This window comes from Fringilla coelebs (genome assembly GCF_963513975.1).
Source record: "Fringilla coelebs genome assembly, chromosome: 1".
Taxonomy (NCBI): domain Eukaryota; kingdom Metazoa; phylum Chordata; class Aves; order Passeriformes; family Fringillidae; genus Fringilla; species Fringilla coelebs.
The window spans coordinates 78143833-78166223 of NC_140028.1; the positions used below are offsets into that span (position 1 = coordinate 78143833).

At 36.3% G+C, this 22391-nt stretch overlaps 1 protein-coding gene across 2 annotated transcripts in view; it reads right to left on the reverse strand.

The window, feature by feature from the left end:
• Positions 1-909: 909 nt before the first annotated feature.
• CDH12 (cadherin 12) overlaps positions 910-22391 on the reverse strand; it is a gene marked incomplete at both ends in the record, with an annotated part of 153422 nt that continues 131940 nt past the window's right edge. For both annotated transcript variants that reach the window (XM_084212733.1, XM_084212732.1), the window contains 5 exons: positions 910-1406; positions 4847-5098; positions 9323-9440; positions 10050-10171; positions 16823-16959. In XM_084212733.1, coding sequence (XP_084068859.1) covers positions 910-1406; positions 4847-5098; positions 9323-9440; positions 10050-10171; positions 16823-16959 — 1126 coding nt within the window. The remainder of the gene's footprint in view (positions 1407-4846; positions 5099-9322; positions 9441-10049; positions 10172-16822; positions 16960-22391) is intronic.

Sequence of the window (22391 nt, forward strand, 5' to 3'; positions counted from 1 at the left end):
TTATAGTCGAAAAGGTGTCTTGGTACTGAAAATAACATAATAGCCTTTAAAGACCCTCTCCATTTTTATGTTCTAATAATAGTCTCATTTCAAAAGAAGAGGGAGAGACAAGGGAAATTTCCTTCACATCAAGGAATAGCTGCTTTCATCTTTTTTATTATTTTGCAAAAATGTAGTATTTGTATGAACATTTTAAATATTCACTGATGTATGCTAAGATCTTTTCCTTTTTAATTTGGGCTTTACATCTTCAAAGTGAGCAATAGCATTTTAAATTTAAATTTTCAGTGAAACTTTGGAAGAGGAACTATGATGTCTTGACATACTGTTTTCTTTAAAAAAAAGACAACAAACATAACCCCCAAACACAATGTACACACCCCCCTCCTCCCCCACAGTTCTAGACATTAGATACTCCAGGAAGCGATCTTCATTTTTTTTTCCTAAAAGAAGTCAGCATGTTGCTATTGCTTCTTGTCTTAAAGTTCATGTTTGATTTACCATTCAGTTTTGTAACACCATCACAGCAGACAGTTTACCACTTAAATGATAAAAGTTTCAATAGGCACTTTAGTGGAATTACGAAAAAGCTACCACTCTTCCACCATGATGCCAGAAAGCTACCTTCTTTCTAAGTCAGGTCAGTAAACTGCACCTTGTAGGCCTGAGCTTGTCTCAGTGTAATTCCAGAGTAACAAAATAACAACAACAAAAACCTGTGTATGTTACAGGATTCATCATTCTTTCTCAAATCAAACCAAAACTGACGGTATGATAAATGTAGTAACTTGCTGGAAACAATTGCTGTCTTTTATAATCAAAGTAATTGTGTCTTATATAAAGCTTAGGTTTTTCTTTTAAATTTGTTGTTGGTTTGCTTTGCTTTTTGTTTCACTGCTGTAGTTGTACTTAAGTGACTTTGTCAGGGTTATAACTTTCTTCTCCAAACATATCCGCCAAGATCTTAAAGCGAGGTCCCCAGTCACTCAGATAGTCATAATCCTGATCTGCCTCTGTAGTGAGGGAGTCTATAGAGCTGAGAGACTCTGCAACAGATCCATTTCCTTCATAAGCATACGTTGCCAAGGAGTCATAAGGGGGTGCAGATGGATCTACATCATTTTCCTTCAGCCTCTGATTGATGAAATCTCTTATGTCTGTGTTATCTTCTGCTGGTGGTCTGTGGCGCGTAAAACGCAAGGTGTCTGGTTTTATGTCCCTGCGTATTTTATTATCTTCAATCACTTTGGGATTCCTCAGGGCACCTATGTCGAAAGCCTGGGTGTCCTCTTCTCCACCTCCTTCATCATCATAATGGATAACATTATCTCTGATGTCTTCTTTAGAGGTCATCAGGGTGTCTTTCTTCTTCTGCCTCCGTAGCGCTACATACAGTACCACAATAACTGTAATGAGAGACAACTGAAGTTAAGACATGCAGAGAAATAATTTAGTACTCTGATGACACATCATTATATCTTTCTTTGAAAGCCACAAGCAATCAAAGGGACTTTTGTCCTTAGAAAAGAGCAGTGCTTAGCAGTGCTGTAGCCAATGAAAAATTATATGCTCTTTGACATATGAATCTAACTTTCCTAAGTGCTTGCTGTACTGCTGGAGAAAGAACCGAATAATTTTCCTGCTGGCTTGCTCTGCAAACTAATAGAATTGAAAAGGTCTTTAGTTCAGAGAAACATTTAAAAATATTTGAAAAAATTATTTTCCGTAGAAAAATAGGGAAAAGAGCCCTATATTTACACTTTGAAGACAAGAATAAAAAACGAAACCAAAACTCCAACCCAAAGAGTATTACAGAAAAAAAAAAAAGGAATTTTGAATAATAATTGGTTTGAATAATAATAATTGGTTTGAATAATTTCAAATTTGGAATTTTTGAAATACAGAAAAAATAATCCTACTGTATCTTTTTATACAGTACACTTCAGCCTCTTCGGGGATCTGCTTCAAAAAATTACTTCTTATAAGGTTCTGGAGAGAAGAGGAGAGCTGGTTGATTTTCAAGTGTCACGTCCTCCAAACTCAACAGTGGTCCAACCTGAGGAGCAGGAAATCAAGAAAAGGCAGCAGGAGGCCTGCATTGATGAATAGGAAGCTCTTGACTAAACTCAGTGGTAAAAAAAGAGGCCCCTAAGAGTGGAAAACAGTGACAGGGGAGCCAGGAGGAATATGCAGTGACAGTCTGAACACGCAGGAATGCGGTAAGGCAAGACAAAGCCCGCATGGTGCTGTCTCAGGAGGGACACGAAGGGCAGCAAGAAGGGCATGTACAAGTAAGGCAGAAAGAAGGGGTAGAAAGGTGGAGTAAAGGTGGGGCCACTGCTGAATGAGGCAGGGGAGCTTTTGCCAACTGACATGGAAAAGGCCAACCTTGTCAGCAACTTCTTTGACTTTTTTGGTAAAGTTGTCCTTCAGTGATTCCATGTCTCTGAGACCAGAGGGAAGAAAGAAGACCTAATCCTTGGTGGAAAAAGATTAGGTTAGAGAATACTTGAACAAACTGGACACACAAGAGTATGGGATATGGTGAGATACACACATGAATGATGAGGAAGGTGGCTGCTATCATTGAGAGGTTATTTGTGATAATTTCTGAAACGTCATGGTGACTGGGAAAGATTTCTGAGAACTGGAGCAAGTGTCAGTCCTATCTTCAGGTAAGGCAAGAAGAATGAGCTAGGGGACTCGAGCAGTCAGTCAGTCTCACCTGGATTTTCAGGAAAGTGATGGAGAAAATTATTCTGGAAACTTAGAAGGGGTGTAAGACTAACAGGTATGAATTTATGAAGGTGAAATTGTGCTTAACTCACTTGATAGCCTTCTACAATAAGGTGACTGCTTGATGAAGGGAGAAAAGTGCAATAATTTTATCCTAACTCTAGCAAAGCTTTTGTTACTGTTATGAAAGCATAACAATCTTCTCAGAAAACCTGAGAAAGTGTGGACTATACAAGCAGATGGTGAAGTGGATTGAAAAGCTGCCAAACTACCAGACTGTAAAGGTTTTGAGGAATATTTCAAAGACCAGATGGAGGCCAATGTCTAATAAAGTACCACAGGATTTGGTGCTGGGACTACTTTTAATATTTTCATAAGTAGTCTTGATGGTGGGATTGAGTGCATCCTCAGCAAGTTTTCAGGCAATAAAAAAAGAATGGTTGTGCCACTGTTCAAAGGGATCTCATGAGGCTGAGGGAGTGGGCCAAAAGGAACTCCATGATGTTCAACAAACAGACATTCCAAGTCCCACACACAGAGAGGAGTAACTGCCTACTGTAGTTGCTGTTGGCCAGCTGACCAGAAAGCAGCTTGATGGATGAGTCCTTGCGATCCTGGTGGACAGCAAGCTCACCAAGAGCCATCAACCTGCTCTTGTATCAAAGAAGATCAACAGCATTTGGGACTGCATTAGGAGACTGCTAGCAGGTTGGAGTTCCAGGCATGGAGTTCTGGGATCCTCATTAAAAGATGGGCACAGATTCCCTGAAGCGAGTCCAATGTAGACCCACAAAGACGATGAAGGGATGGGACCATCTGCCACACAAGGAGAGGCTGAGAGAGCCAGGTCTGCTCGTTTTGGAGAAGGCACAGGGGGATCTTAGGAATGTGAATAAATACCCGATGGATAGAAGTAAACTTAGAGCCAGGCTTTTCTGAAGGGTGTCCTGTCACAGGACAAGAGGCAATGGGCACAAAATGAAAAAATCCATTAAAATGTTAGAAAAAAAAGTTTCTTTATCACCAGGATGTCAAGCAGTGGAATATGTGGCCCGGAGAAGCTGTGGGGTATCCATCCTGCTCTAACTGGAATTGTGTCAAAAAACTCACATAAGTTATTTGGTTTTGTTGGTTTTTGGTTTTGTTTTAAATTCTTCAGAATGAGTATATTCCTGAATTTAACTGCTATTCCGTGGGAAGAGTGACCATTTGCCATTCTTGTTCTGATTTGAAATAATATTTTTTCTCACAACATAAGTTCTTGACACAGAGCAGAAATCCTGACTTTTACCCACTCTTACTCAGAAGCTATTTATGTAACCCTGAGTCTTTACTAATTAGCTAAAGTGGCACCTACATCATCCAAATGAAACGAGGTATTCACATGTTATATATTCTGTGTTGGGAGCTATTTTGGGTGCACATTAGACTATCATGGGACCTTGGAAGTCATTAGTGTCAAAACAAGGCATAGGCCAGAATCTGTAAGACTCAGTCTGATTTCTGAAGCCCACATTGTTCCTGTGTAAGCTTTAAAGTTGGTTTTATTTCATTAACAGTTATTTCAGGCCATATTACAAGTAAGATGCTTTTTGGATAGGCTGTAAATAAGACAGTACATTAATATAAAGTGGAACAAATAATAATGCCACCTTATGAAATCAATGCCTGCCTGAAATAAAATAAATCTTCCTGAGAAGCTGTATATAGATGTGTCCAGTAACAGTCTGTTACAATTACTTTCTCCTCTTCCATTTCTTCATTCTCCTTTTGCTTAAGTGGGCATGAAGAATTAAATAAAAGCTCTTACTATGTTCTTACTGCTGTCACTGTCAGTAGGACTTGTCTACTTTAGTAATAATCAAAAAATTAATTTTTCAAGAAAGATATTTAAAATAATTTGGGAGAAAAAGTAATGATTTGGGTTCCACTGAAAACTAATGTAATAAGAGTTATTGCATGGATTAGCAGATTCATGGTCATGAGCAGTTTTTTGGGGTATTCTTCTAGAAATAAACTGCCACACATTTTCCATGGCTGTTGTTAAAAACAAGGGGAAGCTAGAGAATAATCAGAGTAAAGCACTTTGCAGGGTTTCATGAGAACTAACCTAGAAGTATAACAATGCACAACAAGATTGCAATCAAAGCTCCTGTGCTGAGGCCGACTGGTAAGAAGATTGCTTCCACGTTGCAGGACTGGATGGTGCCATCAGAATCACATCTGCAAACACGGATGGTCAAAGTGTTTGTGCTGCTCTGGACAGGGTAACTGCTGTCTTCAATTACTACTGGAAGAAAGTACAGCTCTTGCTGCCTTCTGCTGTAGCCATTTCTCCTGGTTTCAATCCCAGCTGTGTTGTCTGTAAAACATGACAGTCATTAGCAGATTTTTATTGTGTACTTCACTCCATATTTTAGCTTGTATCACCTTCAGTAACAGGCTGGTATTTCATATTTGAAACTTGGTGAAGGACATGCATTACATAATTGCCTTGCTTTGCCATTACAGAAGGCATTGTATTCTGACTGGCACAGTTCTTTTTTTCAGAGCCTTAAACAATATTCCTTTTCTTGTAAACCTATTAACAGCTGAAATTTCAAAGAAGACAAAAATAACTTAAAAATCCCCCCAAGAAACATTACAAGTGTTATTCTGAAGACTATTCAGTTTTTTTCACCTGATCTCCTTACATTCTAAGCCTGTGGTCCAAAGGATTTTGATTGCACGTGAATTTAGAATTATGTCTGCATCAACTAATTAATTTCCTTAAAAATACCAAGTAATACACCTGGACAATATGCAATCATTTTAGCTTTCCTGCCCCATTAAAAATAACTAGTGAAATTAACTGAGTACTAAAAAATCAGTACAGTTTCCATCAATTAATTCACTTCTAGACTTTGCCATTTCTTCCCCGTCAGTTATTGATGCTTTTCTGAATCAAACAAAGTAGCAAGGAATTGATGTAATGATGAAAATAATTACATTAAAAACAAAACTAAAATTAATTAGGCAGGGAATTAATGAAATTACAGAACTAAAGGAAAGTAACCTGCTGCAATTACCATTTTTCCATCTCACATATATCCTTTATTATATTTTTTACAAGATGTCATATGATGGTTTTCATGCCTCAGAGGTTTGTTACAAGGTAGAAAGATTAAGGGTGCTGAATTTCACACTCAAATACTGGTATGGAGTTCTGATTAAGGACAATAAGAAGGAACCCTAAATATCCAAATTAAGGTATGTTCTGATTAGACACCACTGAGAAGGTGCATAGCTAAAAAAATGCTTTAGAGCCTCCTACTCAAACATGGACAGGTCAAGTTCAGTTACACTTAGTTTTGAAAAGGAAAAAATCTCAGAATATTTTGAATCAAGCCAGCTTCCATCTTCAGATTTTTATTTCTCTCTATGATTAATCACCTGCCCTGTATAAAAAGTTTAAGAACTAATTTGAAGGCATTCAGTTTAATCTAATTTCTTTTATTTTTTCCATATTCCTATCATTAGAATTATTTATATTCCTTTATTTTTTCCTCTAATTGAGACACTGAAGATCACTTTAATAGCTTACAATGCAACTAAATTACTTTCCATTCTCCTTTGAGAAGAATCACTCAGATTAATCTCTTAACTCTTTGATTTTGAACACTTTTTTTGCTCTTTTATGACCCCTTTCAATTTTTCAAAGTTCTTTTGAAATTATGAACACAGGTAGGTGTTTGAACTCTACACAGAAGAGTCTAGAGAAGCTGAGACAACTTTTGGTTCTTCAACCTGTTGGCAATAAATTAATTTATAGGATATGTGTGAGAAAAGGAAATTCTGTCTCTTACATGAGCAATGGAGCGTACTCCACATGGAAGCTGCCCTCTAGAGAGCAGAGAGGCCAGCAAAGCAGCAAGAAGGAGATCTGCAGTCCCTCTGGAAGCACTCCAGCTCTGCCAGGGCATCACTTCTATTAACACAGTGCTGATTGATCTCAGTGCTGCTGAAAGGCAACCTTGAGTTTCTGCTGCACTCCAGAACTCATTAGGCAATATTCTGAAGTGTGGGGCCTGCCTTCTCTTGGGTGCAGCACAAGAATACCTGCTGCAGTTACACCTGCTGAAGCATCAGACCACCCATGATTTCCAGTTGTATAGAAGAGCACGGGCATTAGGGCTTCTTGATATATTTAAAATTTTTAAATGCCACCTTTACGTGTAAAAGCATTCATTGTACTACAGTGAACAACATTGTGTCCTCAAAAAATAGAAAAAAAATTGCTTTCACAAAGTACCTGCTTGTTACTAACATAATTGCTAACTTAAAAGAAGATGGTACTTGTTTTTAAAAGGTTTCTCCAGTGAAAATAAGGTTGTGTTACTACACCTCTAAATTGTGCACAGAACAGACCTTCCTACACCTTTTTTGGCAAACGAAAGGCAGATGATATTGCAAGACAGGGTTTTTGTCTGGACAGATTTTTTCCTAATATCTCTGCAAATCATCAATAATGAAAAAAAGGTTTTTATGTTTTTTGGGGTTTTTTTGCTCCTTACATTGTAACAAATTGCATACTTCCTTTTTATTTTTCTTTGTGTTTCTCAGTGTTAGGAAATGCTTTAAAAATTTTACATCTTGGTGGTTTTCACTTTTTATCAGAATATTGAACTTGTTTTTATACAGTAGTAAAGCTTCATTAAGAGATTACTGAGATCCAAAGTCATCTCAGTGTAAACATTACTGGTTTGAACAGGGAAATGTAATTATCTAACATTATTTGAACAATTTCCTCACCAAACTCACATGCTAAGCACACTTTACAAAAGCTGTAATTACTGTATAGACTTACTAAGTTTAAAAATTCTTTTGATGAATTAAATCTGGTAAAATTACACAAGAAGACTTCTTTTTAAAGCATAAGTTTTAAATTATTATTTAAGAAAACAACAACAACAAACACCCCAATCTTTATAAAAAGAAAATAAAGGTATTTAGAAATACATAGTGTTTATGTTCTAAGACTATATAATTGTGAAGATTCTACCCATATGGGCCTTAAAATATGTTCCAGAGCAGAGTAATGCCTTAATTTTCCAAGAACAGAAGTAAGGGAACCTGGATTTGTTGTAAAGTTATCCTTCATATTCATTGAGCTCTCTGTCTCAAGAAAACTGTTTGAATGCCCTTTGATAAAATGTGTTAGATCTACATAGTTTACTATTATTCATGTCTACAATGTTATGAATGGTTTCACTATATTCTCTATTTACTAATCCTTAAGTTGAGTTCTTGGCTCATCGGTTCAATCTATTTAACTATCTATGACACAAAAAAATAAAAGTCACTATTAAGTTTGGGACTAAACCATTTTCATTGTATCAGCCTCACAGGAGGGCTATACATAAAGAGAAAAGATTCACAGTTTGTTTTTTCAAATTTATTTCTTCCTGATGTTTCTTCAGGATCAATAGTGGTTAGCTGATGTTGCTGGCTTTAGTTTTCTATTACATAACAATGTCAATAGGGCATGGCTTCAAAAATTATGTGGGCCATAAACATAATTTAAATACTTTTTTTTTAAAAGGCTAAATAAAAAGGCTTTCACAATTTAATTTCAATTGGTGTTTTAATTTCTAGCACTTTTAAGGGCTTGGGTCACTTAATTCACGAGAAAGGAACTTTTACCTTACAAACGATGTAACCTCAAATTTAAATTGGAAACAGCAATTAAAAAATTAAGTTATAGACTTTTTTAGATAGTGATACTTATAACCTGCACAGTCAAATGGTTTTGAACTTTGTGGGATGGCTTTAGATGTTCTTTCTTTGAAGTGTAATTTAAATTTAAAGATCAGCTAATAACTAAAATACTTATTTTTCTCTTATTTGATTAAAATAGTGATGAAAATTAACTACAGTTTTGGTTTAGCTGTGTCTGTTCACAAGACTACATCCTTGAAAATGCTTACAGTAGAAAAAAAGATCAATTTTTTTGTCTTGTTTTTTTTTATTTGCCATCTAACAAAAGAGTTCAAGTTAATAAGGATAAAAAAGGATATTCAGTTGGGACAAAAATTGGAAGAAAAATCAGGGATGTCAGTTGTATAAATTTCCAAGTTATTAAGGGTGTTGTACCTCAGCAGCTCTGTTGATATTTAGAAATCACTCTTCTGCAGGACTACGTATCCTCAAGAAAGCACAATATCTGGGTACTTAGAAAATGGTTAGCAAAGTCATAGTATTTAAACAAGACAGCAATAGTGCCTTGTTTAAAGGTATACCTGCATTGGCATATGGATTCTTCCTGAGATACTGAATGATAAAAGGAAGAAAATAAAACAGGTAGCAGTGTTTTTGAAGGCCTGTAGGGAAATCTCAGCCTTTGGTGTTCTGACAATTCCTGCCCCTAAAAATAAGAAAAGGTGCAAGACCTGAATTTATATTAATATAAGTCCCAGAGAGTTTAGCAATTAGAAATGTCAAAGAAAAATGTTAGGTCTTCAGACACAACTGTAACTGAAAGTAAACATATTTGTCATTGTAACTAAAGTCTGCTGCTCTGAAAGAGAGTTATGGGTAACCAACTTACTTCTGTAGTCATGGACTGTGAAGTTTGGTTTGTTGGAAGCCTCAGATGACAGTTTGAAGGAAAACCTTTGCCCAGCTGGTGACAAATCTTTATCTGCTGCAGTGATGGTCTGTATCACCTGAAACCAGATAAACGCTGAGTCAGTTCACTCTTCCAAAAGAAGCAGTTCTGTAGAAGTGCAAAGTGAACATCAAACAAAACTGTTGAAATTGAGATCTTGCTGGATTACTGTCATTCCTTTAAAACACTGCACAGTGAAGGCAAGAGGTCTGAATTCTATAATCACCAGAGAACTCAGAAGGTCTTGCTTTGACATATCTGATAAAAATCAGAATGATTTATTATATATTCATAGTATTTATTATTTATTGTTTATATTAAAATGCTAGTGATGGCTTTCAGTTGAATGGTTATGCTTCCCTTCATCTGCTACTACTTCTGTCACAGTTACAACCCTTTAAGAAAGGGATTCTTTCTCCTCTAATAGCTATTAAATGCACAATAAAGGATGGCTCAGGCCCATATAATTGGAGAAATTAAAAAAAAAATGGACAGCAAATTGACCATAAAAGTCAACAAACAGAATTCCAATATGCATTTCCAACACAGACATTTTGTTTGTAGAAGAATTTTGCCCATGATGTAAATTTTAAACCCAGAAATTTCTACTGCTATAAACAACAAGAAAAGAAAAAGAAAAAGAGCAAGCACCACAAATTTGAAATACCTGTCCTGGCTTGGCATTTTCACATACAGATGTCTCATATGGAACTGAAATTTCAGGAGGAAACTCGTTGACATCCAAAACATTTATTATAACATTGACTTTGCTGGTTAGTAGTGGGTTACCTATAAATAATTTTAGAAGAAAAAAATTACGTTTGTTGTCATCACCAGTCTCATAAATGGTCATAAACTTGTGGCCAGCACTGTGGCTCCCAAAAGTCCTCAACTTCCACTTATTTCTGGTTTGAACTAAGAAGAAAACAGAACCAAACTTATCAATTTGTACCAGACTTTGATCCATTACTCTTCATGGGTTAAAGAATCAGTCAGGGTGCAAAGAATCAGTCAGGGTGCTTATGTTTATCAGAGCATAAATGGAAAAAAAGTGAAGTTGTACCTGTTATTAGGGATGCAAACTTTTCTCACATCACTTTTCATTAAGCCTGTGGAAAACACTTCCAAAGATTAAAACTGAATTCTGTTTTCCACAACTATATGCAGAAAATCAATATTTATTGCCTAGCCATTGTTTAAATCATCAAGATATTAAGGAGGCAAGCAGAGCATACCAATTTAGAAGACAGAAAAAGAGAGAAAGATATGGAAAAACAAAATCTTGCTGCAAGCCAGAGAGAATCACTGTTAAATTTAGCGGTGAAACACTCACAGCTAGCATTCAAATATTTGGCCATGTCATAGAAGATATTTCTTTAACTGCAAAAATTTGCAGGCAGCAAATACTTTAGTGAAAAAGAAATGTTAAACAGCAGTATACACCATGTTTCTTTCCACTATCATTCCTCTATAGAGAATCTTCATCCCTCATAAGATGCATTTTAGAAACAAGTTAACTTGCAAATGCAATATCTGACAAAACTAGAGACCCTAGTACAATACAAAGCAGATAACGTTCTCTTTTAATTTATGCTGAGACCTCCTGCAAAATAGCAAATATGTGAAAAATAGTATAAAATATAAAAAATAGATGGTGAGTCAAAAGTATAATTATTTTATCCTTTTTCACTTAAGATGAGTGGCAGAAACAGTTAACTACTGAAAAAATCTATGCTATAAATCAGGGTGTTGTAGGAATGACAACACGAGATCATGTTTTAGTACAAAAGGAGCTGTCTTGAATCTTCAGGAATAAATCAAAGAATCATAGAATCATGGACTGGCTTGGGTGGGAAGGAACTTTAAAGACCATCTAGTTCCAATCCCCCTGCCACACACAGAGACAGTTTCCACTAGACCACATTGCTCAAAGTCCCTTCCAGCTTGGTCTTGAACACTTCCAGGGATGGAGCACCCACAACTCCATTGGGCGACCTGTGCCAGTGGCTCAGCATCCTCACTGTAACAAATTTCTACCTCGTATCCAATCCAAATCTACTCTCCTTCAGTTTGAAGCCATTCCCCCCATCCTGCCATTACACATTGCTTTCTGGGACAAAAGTCCAGCTTTCTTGTAGGCTCCCTTCAGGTACTGGAAGGCCACAATTAGGTCATCCCAAAGTGTCGCCTTCTCCAGGCTTAAAAGCTCAATTGTCTCAGCCTGACTTCATAGGAGACACGCTCCAACCCTCAGGTAATCTTTATGGCCCTCAATGGACCTTTCAAATTATTTGCATTGGTCACTTGCTTTGAGCTTGTATAATCCTTGGCATTTCTTTTGTTTATGACTAACATAGCAAAGGGCAAAGTCTCTTCACGTTGTCACTGTAAAAAAAATGGCATGCTTTCTTCCTTATTCTTAGGAACTACTAAATGCAGTAGTAGTTTCAGGAGACCTCTGTCAAAACCAAAGGTATTTCCTAGTTACACAGGACTAGCGGCAAGAAGAACTTTGTTTTACCTATTTACAAGTAATAGATAAACTGACCAAGATATAAACTCATCTTGGAACCTAGAAGACAACAAAAATGCACAACCCAGATCACACATTTTTAGTCCCTACCTATGAATTTAATATAGAAATATTTAATATTTAATATAGAAAATAAATTATGACATCTTTTTGAATTATCATTTATTTCCAACTCAGCAACATCCCTACTTGCAGAATGTTTCTGTGGAGGAGGGCATTGTGCAGTACAATCGAAGACACAGTTAGGTCTAGCAACTAGGAATTGGGCACTCATTCATCTTTAGGTGCCTCAAGAGCTGGAAGAAATCTAGATCACTTGTTCACAGTTGAATTGGTTCCTTTGTATAATAGGAAAGAAATTTTTTTAAAAATTAAGAAGTTATTTTATCCAGTAGAGGGCTGATCTCTATAGATAGATCAGAAAATCCCTGAACAGGTCAAATTCACCCAGCTTCTGGGAGAAACGACCTGACCTAAAACTTCCCTCCTAGCAGTACTCACTGAAAAGGACACACCAATTCACATGGAGTACTCAGATTTTGCTTTAGATGTTTTTGTGTGCCTGTGTTCATTTTAAGGTACAACACTGAGAAACGGGGGTTCAGGACATACTCTTCAAACTGATTATAGATTAATGCATTGCCACCAAAATACAGGCATATATGTCCATTTCCTTTTAGGAATATGTTCACAGTGCCTTTACAATAAAACTTGTGAATGTATTCAGAATTTATGCATCATGTACGTGAAAATATCAGATGATTTTGATGCTTTCTGTTAGACATGTCAATTTCTTTTGGAAGTTTTTTAGGTCATATTTTTGTAAAGTACCTTGTATAAATTACTTTTTTCTGCTTCTTGCAACTGTTTAGATAGTAAGTGACCTATATTTTTAGAATTAACAGAAGGATTTGACATTTTTCCCCCTCAAAATCACAACAGCATAGCATGCTCCGGAAATGTACATGAATGTGAGTATAGTTTTTACATTTATTTCTCACTGATGGTATCTGATTTATTGTCTGTGGTTCTTTGAAAGATATATTAGACGCCAAAATCTTCTATTCCTAAGTATTTCAGCAAACTAGAATTTTACCTTGCACAAATGGTCTGGAAAAGACAGATATGAGAGTAAACAGAATTGCCAGAGCCTAAGATGAACCTATTCCAGGTTTTCATTTTATTCATATGATTTTCTCTCTGGTTTGCACTGACATCATTTTAACTACTTGTATATATAAATGAAGACTGCAAGAAGATTGTGTACAGCTTTGAATTCATATGTAATAGCAAAGACCTGTAATACTTGATGTGAGTAAGCATGAAGAATCACATTTAAAATACTATTTTGCAGACTTGACCTCCATTTTCTCTGGTTTTTGGTTGATGTTTTGCTCAAATTCAAGTCTTCATGAACCCTGTGAACACAATTGTGACGTACATACTGGTAGCAGTGAGTGAGTCACTAAAAGCCTCTGCCTATGCCTTTTAAACCCAGATTACACAGATGAGAAGACAAACAGGGTAAATCATGAACCTAGAAATTAAGAAACTGATTTCATGTCTCATTTCTGCCTGTAAGATATAGGAAAATTAATTAGCTTCATTAATTTCTTTTATCAACTTAATTAATTAGTTGACTTCATTTTCCCTTGTTTTTCCTCTCTGTAAAACAGTGACCATCCTGCTTCCTTTTTTTGCTTGATTACCATCATTTGTCAGCATCTTAATGGTTCAAAGCTATTACAGCAGTAGAAAAAATGTAACATTCTTTGAATAATGAACTTGTGAAAATCCAAGGTATCTGAGAAAATTGATACTGACTATTGAGGAGAACTGATGATTCCTTAATCCCAGTTATGGTACACAGGAGGAGATCGACTCCATCTTGTGATTTAAGGTGAGGTTTCTTTAACATTCTAAAAATCTGGACCTAGACATAGATGAGTTAGTAAGATGGTTTGGACAGGAAGGATTCTTACTTCATTTTTACCCTTAAATTGTGCCTTGAGGACAGGAAAGCAGAAGTAAGTTCTTATGCATTTTATCTATCTCCTCTTTTGTAAAATGGAAAAAACACTTCCATACTAGGTAATTAGGCAGCATATGGAGAATTTTGAACACTGGACTGTGGTTTTTTATGCCACTATACTCTTATAGCAGCTCTTGATATAGTTTTGGCCCGGGGCAACCAGTGGTCTTGTGCACAATTCACATGCATGTGCTGGGAATTAGTAAGGGCTAAAGGATCAATTTACATGTGGGGACTCTGGAAGGTAAGAAGGCATAGAAACAAGCTACTTCATGCCAGCTGGCCTTTGTGCTTGAAATTAATGATAGCCATGATTAATTTACTAGTTTGGATAGGTTCTGTGGCATCAAAAAATGTTCAAAAACAGCAACAATGCAGACTCCTAGGGTATTGATTTATTCTACTTATTAAGAAACAAAACAACAAGCTAAAATGAAATATAGTCATGTAACGACAAAAAAAAGTATAGAGGAATTGGGAAGTGAAATGGGGGGCAAAATGTGAGTGTGAAACATCCTCCACCTGCTCAAGTACTTTTCCCTGTACAAAACCTGAACTTTATATCTATGAATGGATTAGGGATGTTCTGCATTCAGCTGCTTTCTCAGTATGTCTCCAGAACAATCATCCATCTCTTGCTTAAAAACATCTCCATTCAGGGACAATTTAAGAAAAGTTAGTTCACAGAATGACCATTAGGATGTGCCTAAAAAGTGTGGGAGGTGTTGTTGTTGCTATTCTCTCACGATGAGTAAACAAAATTTTAGCAATGACATTTTAAAATAACATAATCTGTTACTAGTTATGAGTCTACTTATTTATTCTTATTTTATGAAGGCATATTATACATATATATATATGTATGCATGTCCTTATAGATAAAGTCACCAGGAAAATACTTCAATACCAATACTGTCTGTTCTTTTCTGAAGAAAGTTTATGCAACTAATTTCAATAGTGGGCCACCTTTTAAAATAGTCATGTATATGTCAAGGCACTTTTCAGTGTGTTTTTCCTGTGATAAGGGATGACAGTTTCAGTTTCTATGTCAGCACTGGACAACAATTTTTTATATCAATATTTCTTCAAATATAGCAATTTTCCCTCAATCTTTTTTCAATTTTTTTCTCTCTAACCATTATATTTTGCCTTTGTGCAGTCTGTCAAACCTCAATCCTACACCCTTATTTCTACGCTCTTAGTCAGACAATTACACATAATGTTTTTACAGTTACTATAGCTCAAATCCTCCCAAATTTTGCCAGTTACTAGTATAGAGGAGATATGGCAATTGTTACCATTATAGATAACAGTCAATATATAAATATTTTGGGATATGATGAAATAAAACACAGATATGTTTTAGGTGCAGATTCTTAGCATAGCAATTGATAAAATTTGGGATATCAAAACATATACTATTTGCTACAGCTCTGCTTAAATGTCATACTATTATATATATTGTGTCCATGGACAAATTAAATTCCAGGGTTTTAAATATCTTTAATTACTATTTGGAATAATAAACAGATTTAAATAACTTTTCCCTTACTGCAGGAAAAAAAAATTACAAATCTCAAATGACCTTTGCCCGCTACTGAGTCTAAATAGTTCAGCTTTACTGAAACATAGACCATGATGAGACCTTCTTTCTTCATCTGCCTGCCTTTCAGTTTCTCTGGAAACAAATTACACTTCTGCTGGTTTTTCTGTGGATATACACCTGCACATAAATCTCCATGGACTCTGCCACTTCTGACAGCTTAGGCTTCCATGTCAGTTTATGTCTCTTCCAATCTAGGGATAAAATTCAAGCATTCATTTGGCTGGTGTTGTCTTTATATTTTCAGGTTCCCAGGAGTGAGCCCATGGTTCTTTTTGAGATAACTACAACTGAGAATTTGGGGCGGGGGGGAGGGGGGGGGTGTTATCTGAAATAATATAAACCATCTCTGCTTCCCAAATCTCCCTCTTCCTGTTAGTAGCATGTATTAACTTTTGAAGACTCTGCCAAACAATACATTGAGGAAAGCACATTACTCGCTACTGAAACTTGCCTTTTCTGACACATAACATAGAATGAATTAGAAATACAGCAGGACCCTTTTCTACAGCCTAATGATGTCAACAGAAAGAATTCTCTGGCCTTTGCACAACTGCTAAGTGACAAAAAGACTTGTATTCAAAGCATGAGATATACCCACGAGAGTTACAGTTTGACAAGACCATGAATGAGAAATGCCACACGCATGGATGGCAATGAGGAAAGTTGCAGGCACATAATATAATGGAAGAAGGGACTTACTAAAAAAAAAAAAGGCTATACAGAAGACACAAAGACAAGAAATGAAATTATCCCACCACAAATCACATAGGGAAAGAAAAGAAGGGTTAGGCATAAATTTTTGGGCAGAGAGAAAAGAGCAGAGATGCAGCACACGGATTCATTTAGGGCATTAAATCTTGACTTAATTTTAGTGTACTTTTTATCTGAGTATAAAATTACTCTTTACATTTCTTTGCCTTCAAAAAACACATTGAGAGACCTGTTATTTGACTAACTTAATTTCATATGAAGTGACTTAGAAAACCAGAAATCAGAACTGGAAGGCACCCATACAGCTCCATGATGACAAAATGTTTTTCAGCTTCTAAGGGAACTGTGATTACATGAGATCTGCTAGCAAAACCTTACTAAACAGGGCTGATTGAACATCAAAATTATCCTCATGAGTCTGGGAAAATTATATTCATTGAATCTTCTTAAATAAACACTAGGCAATTCAAGTAGTCTTCACATTATATTTATACCTGAGCATTATATTCAGAGAAAACTACCATATTAGCATATTCATTCACTTTGTGTCATACTTACTAACTTTACTTGCAATTATAGAGAAATTGTATTGTGCTGTGCTTTCTCTGTCCAGTAATTCATTAGTAGCAATGGTTCCTTCAGTAGCATCTATTGTAAAGTAGCTGTCCACATCATTCTTCCAATCCATGAAGTATCTGTATGTGAAAAATATTCAAGAAAGTAAATGCAAATGTTCAAAGATTACTCATTTATCATAGCAGCAGTGTACCTGCCTCAAGTTTTGTTATTTTTCTCCTTGCAGCTATTACCATCCTTTCAGGAAGAAGACAATAAAGAATGATTTGTTTATTTCTTTTTTTGCTGGGTTGGAATGCTCAGGGGGAGATGGGATATAATAAAAAGTTTAGTACTCCTGGTGTTCAGATTATTTGAAAACCTTGAAGTCCCAAGAAGCTGATGCACATCTTCTGTGACCCTGATAACTTATATCAGCCACTTTGGAAGCACTATACAGGCTTAGAGGGAAAAAGAGAAAAGATATGTGAAACAGGGCATGAGGTGATGAATGGTGATGAAGAGTGTGCCAGGTCTGGTTTCTTTACATCCATTTGTAGCTGCAGTGGGCTGGACATTGCCTCACAAAGAGGTGTCCTGAAGGATTTTGGCAGAGTAACAGCAAGGGAGATGGGGAAGAGTATGTTTATTCCCATGCATATATAGGATCAATAAATAGCACTTTGCCTTTGTGAAGAATAAGCACCTTTCACTGGACCTGTGTGGAACAGGAAAATATAATTCTTTTCTTTTCTTTTCTTTTCTTTTCTTTTCTTTTCTTTTCTTTTCTTTTCTTTTCTTTTCTTTTCTTTTCTTTTCTTTTCTTTTCTTTTCTTTTCTTTTCTTTTCTTTTCTTTTCTTTTCTTGAGCCCTTATTTGTCAAGTATGAACATAGAACAGATTTAAAACTAGAAATGTTTACTTATTTCTTATTTTTCTCTAGCAAGGAATAGAAAGCAGAGATGTACCCAGTAACACAGCTGCTTAAAAGCAATGTGATAACTATCCCAAACCCATTTCCCTTAAATGCTAATTAATTTGAAAGTCTATTTTCACATTTGATGCCACTGTTTGTAGTCATAACAGATTTTTTTTTTTCTGATGCAATTGCCTCCAGCTACTAATTTCCTTTTCATTGTTAGTCTCTTCAAAATGTTTCTCAAAAACTAGGGAGGAGGAAATTGAGAAAGCCATTTGTGAGCCGTAGGCAATAAGAACAAAATGGCACTCAACAAGTGCATTCAGAAGATTATAAAGCCTAGAGAACCACTCCTATGACACCTAATAGAGAACCACTCCTATGACACGTAATTTCATGTAAACCAGTGAGAACAGGAATAAAAGCTGCTTTTTCCATCTCTAATTAGCATTATTTATGCATTTAATATAGAGGGAATAGAATGCTAAGCATTGTGTTTGCTTCTGTAGAAGGAAGCAACAGTGGAAAGGAATATATGTCATATTCCCAAAGAAAATATTTCTACTTGGTACTAAGAATGCCAGTAGCTCTGGAAGACTTGAAGACTAAAAAAAGCCAGAAATAAGCTGATGTGCTCGTTTGGAGACATTTTGTTCAATCAAAATCACAAAAAATTCCTATCTGCAGATGAAATAGGTTATTTCATCAATTGACAGGCATCATTACCAGTTTACAGCTATAATTAAAAAGATTCAGAAATGGTTTGCTAAAGGCAGCATGTATCTTTTTACATAGTTGAGCAGGCACATTTTCTTGAATATGATATAATGATCTACCCATATTGGTAATTTCAATCTCTTTGTTCAAAAGTTGCTTGACATTAAAATTATGAAAAATATATAAACCATTTATTAGAAACATCATTACCCTAAGATACTCTCTCAGGAACAGCAAAATTACTCTGTCAGGCTTTGCATGTTTAATAAATTATAACTTCTTCCAAAATTAAATACGCAGCAACACACAAATAAATGAGTTCAAAGCATGAGAAAGTAACTTGGCTTTTATTTCCCCTTAGGAAGATTAACTTTGCCTGAGTACCTTGCACATTGCAGCCAGGGAAAAAAATACAGGCCTTCATTCAAATCACTGTGTAGGGGATGGCCTCCTTCACCAGAGGCTTGAAAGTACAGAAAACATATTAAGGATGAACACTCTTTTGTTTGAAGTGAAGTTCAGGCATGAATATTTGTAGGATCAGAATCTGATAGTCTGTCTGGAAGCATTCACACAGATGATAACTTCATGCACAGGCCCAGCATGCCTATTCCTAAACATAAGCATCAACAGGATCAAAGTCCACAGTAAGCACTGCAAGACAAGTACTACTGCTGGTACTTCTGGCAGAATTCCTCATGGCTTCCATGGAAATAGGAATCAAATTAAATCAGGCTGTTGTTTCAGCTCCTCTCATTTTAATAATCTACATATCCAATTATACTACTAAAGGGAGAGGTATAGGCAGAATTACTGGAAATGTATTGTCCAAAAGAGATGAATTAACAGGAAAACCTGCAAACAAGCATCCATTCTTCCTCCTTTCATTGATTCTCCACGTATAGTACCCAAGAAAACATACCTAGCAGGAAATCCTCTTACAGGCAGATCTTCTGGACACAGAACTTCTCCCAAGTACATCAGAAAGTCTGTAAAGCTTAAGAAAAGTGGGAATGGGACCCCATCTATCTGGTCTTGAAATGGAAATTTTTTGGGACACCCCAAGGGGAGGTCACTTTTGGCAAAGACCCTGATAAAATGTAGTTTCCTTCTATAGGCAGAAATCACTCTTTCACACACTGATGTTAAGTGTGTGATTTTTTGTAAATAGGACAGCAACAGCTAATCTCTTTCTAATGCCAACTGCATAGCCTGAGGTCTGTCCTTAACATGGAAGAGATGTTTCAAAGAAGAGAAGAAATGGGAACAATGTCTCCAACCAGAAAAGTCAGTAACTTTCCAGAGATTAACCCAGATATCTGGGACATAAAGACTGACATTTCTTGTGAGATTGGGATATGCAGAGGAATACTGTTGAAATACTGGTATTAGGACAGCTGTCTAGATCTTCCAGTCATGGTCTAGCAGTTTGAAGCAACTGAGGTTGGTTTATTTGACTGCTCAGAGTGCCTGCAAGACAGGCCATGGATAAGTGCACTAATCCTAAGAGGCATTTCCTTCTTTGAAAAGTTAGGGAGAACTTACTTGTTGATATAGGACAAAGCAGAATTATTTTTCAGAAGCCCCTGTACAAGCCTGCCTGGCAGCTCTCAGTACCAGACATTGATATAATTCATATTCACTGTCAGTGAAGAAATTTTGAAGTGTATGTTTACCTGAATATTCTGTCCAGCAGAGAAGTGTATTCCAGATTCTCTTGTTGAAGTCAGGGAGTATGTGGAAGTGCTATCTTTGCTAGCACTGAGTTTTCTCAAGAATAGCTGCATTTGGACATCATGTAAGATAGAAGAGATGGAATGGAAATATTCAATTTATAAAATTGTAAGATTCAAGCCTATAAGACTCACCCAGAGTCCACAATGACCTCTGAGGGGCTCCAAGAACTATGGACACTCACCCTGGCTAAGCAGTGAGGTTTCAGGTCCCTGAGGAGCCCTCACAGAACACTCCCAGGGAAGAGGGCTCACCTCTATTCAAAGAGAGGAGGGCAGCAAGGAAGGCTGAGCTGATTCTTGCTGCAGCACAGAAGATGGTAGTGCTTGATGGAGTGCTACTGAATACATGAGTGACAGCAGGTCATCCTTGTGAGGATAACAGTGACTCTGAGCCATCGAGCAGACAACTGCAGCGCCTTCAGACTGTTATGCCATGAATAAAAGAACTGGACAGCTGTGCTGTGCTGCTGGAGAAACCCATGTGACAACTTGCTCTGAAGGGAGGGGAGGTGGCAGGATGCTAAGGAGGCTGTGAAGCTTAGGACTCAGGATGTATTTTTTTTGGTCTTAAAAATGTGGGGAAGATTTCTCCTGCCTATCGCAGAAAATGTTTGTTCTTGACATTATGGTCATGTAATTTAAGCCGGGAAATGAGCAAGGTATGACATCTAAAAGTGTGTGTTTTAGAGGAAGAGAAGACTTCTTTAAAGCTATGCTGGCAGGATTAAGGCCAAATGCCAGAGGTAAAACTCAAGGATTGACCTTAAAGAGCACTAAAGCACAGACAACAGATAAAGTGAAATATAAAAAAGGCAGTGGCAATATAAGATCAGCACAACCAAAATTAGGCATTTGAAGGTTAATGGCTTCTGATCATTGTGCCTTTGTGCTCAATAAACATTTCCTTAAAAAATCCTATTGATTTTTTTTAGTTTGAGAGGGAGAAATAACCAGGTGATAGACGAGCTCTACAAAAACAACTTCAATTTGTCTCAACTCACATTTTGCTGATGTAAAGCACATTGCTTACTCTAGCACCTAGTGACTAAGAACACAGGCTAGTTTTAAGAAAAAAAAATCAAAGAAAGGTAAGGGACGAAATAATAATTTTCCACAATGTGATAGATTACTGTTTCTGTATATGACCTTAAATTGTTTAAACTGCATTCACTGTAAGTTTTATTTAAATATTAAACTGCAGCTAAAAGAAATTCAGGGTGTCTGACAACTTGGGATATATAAATAACACCCATGATATCAGAAATAGCAAGCAGTACCCTAAAAACATTTGGAACATAAATGAAAGCTAAGATAATTCAGTTGAATATTGTGATTAGTTAAGATTTTTTTGTATTTCCAATACATATATAATTAAATAGATGAAAGAAGCATTAAAGCAGGAATGGCAAAAGGAGTGAGAGACTGGAAGAATAAAAATGAGATTCTAGGTGTGATGAGACTACCTGAAAGCCTAAAGGAATTTTCATTAGTAGAATGATCATGCGCTGTGGCTTGAAATTATTAGATCTCTGCATATTATTGGATGTTGAGAATATGACACCTCTACAATATAGTTTTGTCCTGGTCATTAAGTCAACAGATAATATAAAACAATTAAAGGAAGCTTACAGAAAAGCAAGAAAAACTGTCTTGGGTCTAGGAATTTCCAAATTATAAGGAAAAATTAAAGAACTAACACACGCTTAGCATGGATAAGAGATGAAAAAAGGGGAACAGGATAACAGCCTACAGATAACTGAAGAGTTTCAACAGCAAAAAGGGGAGGGTAGGATTTTTTTCAACACAGAGAAGTGAAGGGCCAAAACTTAGAAGGGAAAATTTATGTGTTGCAGCAAAATCTTTCTGTCAGTGATGTACATTATGCTGCACACCAGAGGAATGACAGAAATGCTGTCACTTGGTACTAAAAAGGCAAGCTGGGCAATGTAATAGAGACTGTGGAGTATAGGAAATTTCTAGAAAGGTGAAATGATAATCCTTACAGTCTCTGTAATTGTAAGCTCTGCTAAATAGGAAACAGTATCATCATATCAATCATACTCATCATAAGGTGCAGTTACAAAAAATATTTTAAAGTATAACAATGGTTTTCAGGTCTTTTTAAGATTGTTGTTAATGTTGTTAATAAAATGTGGGATAACAGGTAAATCACGCCAACAATGAGAAACAAGAAACTTAG